The 8,883-nt window shown below is 33.5% G+C and overlaps 1 protein-coding gene across 1 annotated transcript; it reads left to right on the top strand.

Annotated features, from left to right (window-relative positions):
• Window positions 1-1,496: 1,496 nt before the first annotated feature.
• TRIADDRAFT_60287 (uncharacterized protein) lies at window positions 1,497-8,798 on the top strand (the record flags this gene model as incomplete). Its single annotated transcript, XM_002116281.1, has 11 exons — window positions 1,497-1,585; window positions 3,144-3,315; window positions 4,729-5,071; window positions 5,187-5,323; window positions 5,491-5,551; window positions 5,718-5,767; window positions 6,019-6,084; window positions 6,237-6,836; window positions 7,101-8,153; window positions 8,232-8,486; window positions 8,739-8,798. 11 exons carry the CDS (start codon window positions 1,497-1,499, stop codon window positions 8,796-8,798), a joined length of 2,886 nt encoding a protein of 961 aa, XP_002116317.1.
• Between the last annotated feature and the right edge of the window lie 85 nt (window positions 8,799-8,883).

Here is an 8,883-nt window from a genome sequence, read left to right as displayed (position 1 = left end):
TTCTATTATTAGAAAGTTCTGATTATTGAGGTCGATGACAACAACAAAAACACTTTAAATGCTTGCAAAACACCTGATCGGGTTTGTATAGTGTACTGTATGTACATTGACATTTTCATACTATTCCTTCATGATTATTCAATCATGTTACTATACAGTACTGTACTATTGACTACAGTATACAGACAGACACCAGCGTTCAAGGTACGTTCAGAGATCCACTGTCAGTGGTACTGTACAGTAGTATACAGTATGGGAATTATCTCAACTTTGAATGAAAATCATCATCGATCAATCTTCATTAATCACATTGATTAAAAAAAGAAGTGAGATCGAGTCGATTACGACAAGAAAATACGGTCCATACTATCAGCAAGATGATACAATATAAGCGAATAAAGGACAGTGGTAAGGGAACTTCCTATGCTAAGAAGCAAGTAAAATGAGTATCCAATAGTGTGTCGAAGTGTAACGCGATCGCGTAGAAATGGAGACTTTGAATGAAAAATGATCAATGTCTAATTTCTACTTGGTCATTTGCACGCTCATACGAACATGTATTATCCAACTTTCAATGGTAACGTATCATACTATACTTCATGGACTACATTGCATTCGCATAGAATATTTCGGTCATAGCAAAACATGATGACTGGATAGCAACTGCAAATATTCTTACCGGTGATTTGAAGCCAAAACTGTCGGCGCTTGTTATCTTCAGTGGGTAACGGAGTCAAAATGACCTCTGCCACGGCAATGCTCTCCTTTAAGTACGTAGTGATTATGTAGTCCAGTATGGCAACAACCTACAGTACACTATCCAACCTGAATTGCCCTGTCGATTATAGTACATTGTACTGTACATTCTGTACAGGTTTTCATGGTCTGGTCTGGTCATAGTCCAATACAGTACGAACTCTACAGTACGGTACTGTAGGTTCTGACTGGTCTGGCTGGCAAAGGGCATCTTGAGTTGTGACCCCCCCCCCTCATATAACATCGATCAAATTTGAAGTAACCGTGGTAAATGCCCTATCTAGATGACTTGAATCAGCACTATATCAACGTCCGTATCCAATTTCATCATAATAAATAGAATAGAATAATAATCAACAGTTAATGACGTTGCTTGAAATTTTTGCTAACCTGCCATCTAAATTAGTTCTCGCCTGTTGTATATAAAGTCATCGCTGTGGATGACAAATACTGTAGTCAGTCTTGGTTGCCTGATTATTTCAGCATGTAAATGATCTCAATTTTGTCATGCAAGCATAAAATGGATGACAATCAACTTTGATAGTATGCTTTAATGTCCTTCCCGTTGGAAAATTGAAAACGCGATACAGTACTTATGGCATGTAGTATTCCAATCGTTGGGAGAAAATTCCATTAATGTAGTTAAGCTACCAGCACAAGGTTGCAACTCTACCGTTATTGCCATATCGTATTTTCAGTTTGGAGAACTTGGAAAAAATTGTCTCATTTCCAATAGAATAATGGATCAAGATCTGGCCCCCAAATTAGATAACAGTATTCATCATGTTAATATAGCTGATGGCGATACCAGATGCTCAAAAGGACTACAGTAAGTGATACATAAAACTACTAGTGGTCATATTTAGAGGATAACTAGATCGTTGACGATACATGTCGAATGCATTCCATCTTGCATCTCTGCATCTTAATAGGGCATGAAATAGTGTCGTATACTGTAGATGGTGGCATTGGGATAAGATAGCTGCAGCGACATTGAATGGCATTTTGGATGCTGAACGTTGTCGTTTATACTCGAGTGTGTGGTATACTGTACTCATGCATTTTAAAACTACAGCAATCCTGTAAAAGTAGTCAAGATTACGTGATATCCGCTTAACATTAAATATGGATGCCCACCATCAATTTAAAAGAGTTATTCGAAAATCCAGTACAGTAGAGTGTAAATCAAAATGATGAAAGTCAACCATTTCAATCTTGTCAAACGCCAATCACATGCACGTATTCTGATCGTAATCTTGTTATCGAGCTAGTAGCGCAACGTGGTGATAAATTCCCAGCGCTGTAAAAGTGTACAGTGCAATAAATTCGGTCTTCTCCCTAGGTATTTTTATATTTTTCACTACGGCACTATTTTAATCAAATGGGGAATACAGTCATCAGAAGAAATTCACTTGCATTACTGCAGCTTTCTATCAGACCTATTCCTATCCTTATGAGTGATAGCTGCCTGGATTTAATGGATGTTAGCCGTATGACTCTAAAAGTGTATTTTACAAGGAATAGGTCGGATATAAACAACATGCATCTTACGTTGATATTGGCGAATCATCCCTTTTGATGCTCAATGACAACTGTGAATAAGCTAAAGCATACAATATAAGAATTATAATCAATATTACTCTACTGTTTAAATATACCTTTGTAACAATGTAAGAAAATTGTTTTCATAAAGCAAGGGTGCTTAATAGTCTACTATACTCTACTTCAGTAAATTTCCCATCAATTCAATCACACTCAAATGTATATCTTATGACCTCTGCGACTTCAATACGTATCAACCAGAAAAAGAATCACACTTTGTGTTTTTATTCCTCTAATTTTTAAAGTACAAAATAATCTTACTTACTCGTGGATGATGCCGGCTCCTTTTAGATGCTATCGTACAATGGTTTAATGATAACATATTGAAAAAAATCGACAAATAATCATCCTTAAATTACGTACAGAGTAAATTTTATTCTGCTCTCAAATGCTAACGGATACGGTAATCAATTAGCGTAGATACATACGTATACGTAAATGTTCTTTAAATCTTCTATTCAAACTTAGATAGGTACAGTAATATAAACTACGCTTAAAAAAATGCCCATCTTCAACCGTGTTCAGATGATCTATAGATTTTCGGTAATTGCTCTACGTCAAAGCAAACTTATCTTGATCTTGATATTTACCGTAGTATTTTACGATCGAAGATAGTCTTTCATTAACATTAACATAAATTAACAGTACTGTAATTTGTAACGTCTAACGGTTCAAGCCATATTTTGAAAGTATTTTATTACTACGTGACGGTATTTAACCAGCGTTACTAGCGATGTTTAAACTACCGACTAATCTGTTTGCCTATCTTTTGCCTGCAACTATAGCCTGGGCAATGGATGTAATGACGCAAGTGATAAAATGGACAAAACATCTTATCGACGTCTTAATAAAGTTTCCACGAACTGCAATTCATCAACAAAAATAATGCCCTTAAAAGCAAATCAGGAAGAATGTTTAAATTTGGTCGTCGATGATGAATTCGATTGCCAGTTGTTGGTGAGTCTTACTAGAATAACAATCACAAGCCTTTAAGCTAGTTTCTTGTGAATATTGCACAAATGAACGATGATATTAACGTTGGATATGAAATAATCATAAATTATAAGAATAGCCCAGGGCTAAGATTAAATCATTCTTTATACTGTACGTTTTAATTTCAATATCAGTGATGAATTTATATTAATAGATGTTTAATTTCGAAGCTGTTTTTTAATATCTTTATTTTTTGATAAAATAAGGGTAAAAAAAACAATAACAAATCAGTGAAATTTTGACACCTCGAAAGTTCATTTACGTAGTCTATGTGTTATATATATACATTTTGCATCCTGCGTAATTGGATATAAAATTTATAGTTCTTTCAGGTTGATCTGTCATTAGTGACCATAATTCAGTTTTCCTTGTAAAATCGATGAAATCGCTTATCATTGCATTGCACCTTTTGAGTCATTCTCTCCAATTTTAGTCCTAAATGAGGCTTACACTTGTACCTTACGTCAATTGAGATTATAGCCAATCCTTCTTGACATAAACAAGGATATCTTTTCGGAATAGGTAATGATTTTGCCAATGACGATCTGTCACATCATAATGCAACCAGCCTATCCTATTTATTGTAATGACCAGTCTGTATACTGTACTGAATATCATATACGCTTACATTATTCAAAGAAGTGGACTTTGATTCCAAGCCCAAATCACACTTCCTGTAGTTAGAATAAATATACAGCATATTTAAAAATGGTCATACGTGTATTGTACATCTCTGAAAATCCAATCCTATTACTTCTATTTGATGAAAGCAAAACTGATTTAAATATTCTAGATATGAAAATCAGCTTTGTCGTTAAAGAATTGAATAAATTGAATTACTTATTCGTAGATATGGACAGGAAATCAAACAAATAACGTTATGATAAGATATTTACAACGATAATTATCATCCGTTATCGTCTTCAGGATATGAATTATCTATAACGCTACGTGATAACCTTACTTTTTGAAATGAAAGAACCTTTGTTTAGCGGCCGAGAAAACATTAGTCATAATTTTTAATAAATATCAGCTGTTACACAGTAGCTGGTACTGTAGTTCTTCACCTTTGATGAAGATAGTTATGCTTTTCAGCCTCATAGATAGACTTATCGATATAGAAGATTGGTAATTCCTTCAGATTAATATTTGTTTGTTGACCATTATCATATTTATCGAGTTCATTTATCTTGAATACATGCTGCAATTCCTTGTTACTATTCACACAGTTAAAGTTGAGATCTGCTAAAGCTGAGACTAGACAATCGTGTGCATGTGCTTAAAGATAATCACGTTATAATTTTGGTTTTTTTAATTTTTACATTATGGTAATAATAAAATATCACCCGAACGGGATACTATACCCTATCAACGCAGGATACTATCCAATCGATGAAATACGCAGATGATAAGATTAATACTCTTACCGATCGATTTCGTCATGCTATTCTTGAGCGCGACGATTTAAGAGTAGAGTTACAACAAGTCCGTGAAAGCTATCAATTTGCTATTGCTGACTACGAAAAAAGATTAAAGAATTTAACGACTGAATCGCAACATAGCGTTACAGAATTACAAGGTACTATTGCCGAGTTATCTAGGAAGTTAACCAGGCAGAATGAAGTATTGAAAACGACCGATAGAAATTATTCTGACGTTGATGACGTTGATACGAACGATCTTAACGGCATTAATAGCGAATTTTACGACGATGAATCAAGTAAGATGATCATTTGTTGAAGCCATGCATTTTATCATTTGGTAGCACTGGTCTGTATTAAATTTTTCGTGATAACTAATCAAAATCTCTTTTTTTATCCTATTTCCTTTATCAGGTATAATAAATAGTTTTAGCAGAGAGAATGGAACATACTTATCTAATCTGAGCCGAGTTACCAATACAGGTACCAATGCATCTAGTGGCAACAAATTTAAGAAGGCTGATAGTATGAAATCAAAAGAGGGATACAGCGTAAGTAAATGCCATTTACTGTCCACAATATATTTATCACGATAGCATAGTACTGCACGGACAACACATGCTGAGACTTTGTGCGTTAACAACTTGATAAAATTACTCACAATTTTTTAACTGTTACAAGTGTAAACCCGAGATTTTTATATGTTTCATGATTCTAGCACGGTAAGGCACATCAAGATTCAAGTTACTACTACGGACAACACATTCGAAATAATATAGGTTTGTCAATAGTGTCTACATACAGTAATGTTATGTCCGCAAATATTAAAAGATAGCATAGCACTTCAAGAAGCTAATCATCGCTTTGTAACATGCACTTGAATTAATTTTTAATTTAAATATTGCTTTTGGACTGCTAAATATTGTCGTTATTTCATACCTTTAGAATCACCAAATTTAAATTATGAAATTATGGAAAGAACAGAACTTATAGATGTAAGTATCACTGTACATTACATACCGTATTTTAATCCATTTAAGAAGCTGTTATCATGCGATAATTCTTATGCGTGCTAGAGAGCGTATTAACGGTTTCAAATTTCGATAGAAATTATTTCAAATTTTTTACCAAAAGGCGTTATAAAGATATAAAAATCGTACCAAAATACCTATTGATCCATGTACCTAAGTAAAAGCTGTTCTTATTTTAAATACGAATACTAATGTTATGCATGTCTGTAATTCAGGCAATGAAGAATCTCCGTCAATCCTATACGGACTTAGCAAAAGAAAAAGAAGACCTCGAGAGGAAAGTATGTTGAAGAATTATTTACTACATAGCTCTTATTATAGAGCAATCAATAAAATGAAATCATGACGCTACTTGTAATCGGATTAAATCAGTTTAAAGCTATTTATGTCCTTTATGGTTATTCTGATAATTCCAATTTCAAAAATGATTTAGATACATTATTCTAAGATGATTGCGTCAGATCTAAGCCAAAATGACATGTCGATAACCACTGGTGAAAATTCAATGATGAGAACAGCTACTAGCCCTGATTGGGGTAACGTAACTCAAGATTCTAGTAGTGTTATAGCTGCAAGCAGAAAAAAAGAAATCAATACTTTCACCACTCAAGAAAATGCTTGCAAAGATAATGGTAGAAATATCTTCCAGAGAGTGGATTCTTTAAATAATTCTGGCCACGTATCCAATGAAATGCTAAGAAATAGCCTTGAAAGTCCATCATTTCAATTGAACGAAATTCATTCTAATGATGCAAATTATTGCGCTGCGAGCAATATAAACAAGCGATTATCAGCTGGATTTAGCGATTATTTACAGTTTACAGGTGGAGATAACCACGTTAACGTAGAGAATGCAACGTCTAAGCAAAATGACCGACAAGAAAGGAAAATGTTACAGGATAGCCCAATGCATGGTTTTATAAACGAAATGGTTCTCAAAAGATTTCAGCCTTCTGAACTGGATTCCAGTTATTTAAGTGCATCAAGCAACACTAAATCGAATAATTTGGATAATGACAATGAAAGTATCGAGGTAACAAGTCTGATTTTTTGTAGAGTACTAATATTGTATAGGCTCTGTAGTTAAGTCGACAGAAAAATTTCTCATTAACAATACAATGTCAACGTTTAACAGAATTTAAAATATCGATTACTGCAAACAAGATCATCAAAATACTGTACTACGTATATTTCTACTTCATTCTTTACTTATTACTCTTAGTTTAAACATTTAATTTAGTATTATTTTACTACCATGTGGTTTTAGCTAAACAAATTCTATCATGTTATCACACAGGAATATTTTTCGCAATTGCATTATAAAGAATTACTATTAATAATTCACCGTTGCACTAACTACGAGGAATTATTTCATGGCCTAATGGATTACGTCGATAACGTTGTTAAAGCCAAGATGCAGCAAGCAGTATCTGATCATACGTCCTTAACTACAAAAATCGATGAATTAACGGCTGATAACAACGCTTTACTCTTGGCCATTGAAGAGTGTAAAGAAATTGCAAGTGCTTTGACCGTACTTAATGGAAAATACGAATCAAACTGTGCAATTCTGAGATCGGCGTTAGAGTACACAGACAGATCTTTAGAAATCTACGAACTTCTAGCCTCATTATTTGAATGTGATCTGCGCATCATGTTATCCCAATGTAGATCGTTAGGCATCAAATCTAGCATGTTAACTTCATCAGATAGAATAAGATCTTACTATAATTTAGATAAAAGCAGTGATTACTTGCAGCACTGGGTGGACAGAAGACGAAACATCGAAGACGCAGCTATAGTTCTACTGAAAGATTTCAACGCTGTTAGTGATAGTAAGACTACATCGGTTAGTCAATTGTCGAATGAAAATTCAGCGGTATTCAATAATACGTTGAGTATGGATGATCAGAAGAGGTTGAAATCATATGCTAGAAAATTAATCGATAAAAGGACAACGCTTAGAGTAGTACCGCCTAATGTAGAGCAAATATCTATGGAGGGTATCTTAAGCACTCTATCAAATAAGCTAAAGCAACATGATCTCTTAGATATTGATACTGCTGTACATTTGCTGGATCACGTAACAAGAAAAGAAGACATAATTAATTTAAAATACAAAACTAATATATTAGAGAAAGAAAAGAAAATTTTACAACTGACTTTGGAGATCTATCGTGAAAAAGACTACGTCCATAATCTGAAGTTGGAACAACTTCTCACATCCAGTTCCGATACTTCGTATAGAAGTAATGATCGAAGCTTGGATAGTGGAGTCATCGTAATCGATGAAAGCAATAATTCTTTTCAAATTGCAAACCCAACAACGAGAGAAAAACAACACAGAAGGGTAAGTTGAAAGATTAACGGACATGAAATATCATATAAGACTTGAATTCTAATATAATATATTTATGAATTTGTTAAGCGAACAACACGCTCACCAGAAGACGAACTTAGACAAGCAAATGTAATTACTTTAAATGAATTCAAAAAATCTTTAAAGCAAATTAAATTATTAACTGAAACGAAATATCAGTATAATGACGAATTGATAGAAGATTTAAAAAGATCTAATCACGAACTTATCAACGCCTATGATCGTGCAAAGCAAAGATTAAAACTAAAAATTAAACTATTGGAAGACCAGCTGGCATTAATCTATAACAAAAGTCCAAGTCAGGTCAGGAAACAAGCCTCATAAAGCTTATACTTTTGAATTTACGAATTATTTTATTCCGTATAAATTTTCGAATTTAACCGATTTTTACATAGTATTAGTGCTATGTAAACCTTACTACTCCTTGCTAACTTCGAGTAAAAAAATCTCTGTCGTTAATTATAAAAAATCTCAGTGCTTTTAAAAATTTTTTTCACGTTACTGTACTTTCAATGTTTCGATATGAAATTTACTGTATTTTTCTAATTCTTTCAGGTGGATATCTCGAAAACGAAGACAAACACTTTAGAGAAATTATTCAGCATTACAAAATAAGGCATGGAACCTGATCTGTATTATAAAATAAAAATATTATGATTCTCATTCTGCAAGATAACTTTATGTTTTAATCACTTTCAAT

This window comes from Trichoplax adhaerens, genomic scaffold (genome assembly GCF_000150275.1).
Source record: "Trichoplax adhaerens TRIADscaffold_14 genomic scaffold, whole genome shotgun sequence".
NCBI classification, from domain to species: domain Eukaryota; kingdom Metazoa; phylum Placozoa; class Uniplacotomia; order Trichoplacea; family Trichoplacidae; genus Trichoplax; species Trichoplax adhaerens.
The sequence above is the reverse complement of the archived record's forward strand: the minus strand, read 5'-3'. Positions and strand labels throughout refer to the sequence as shown.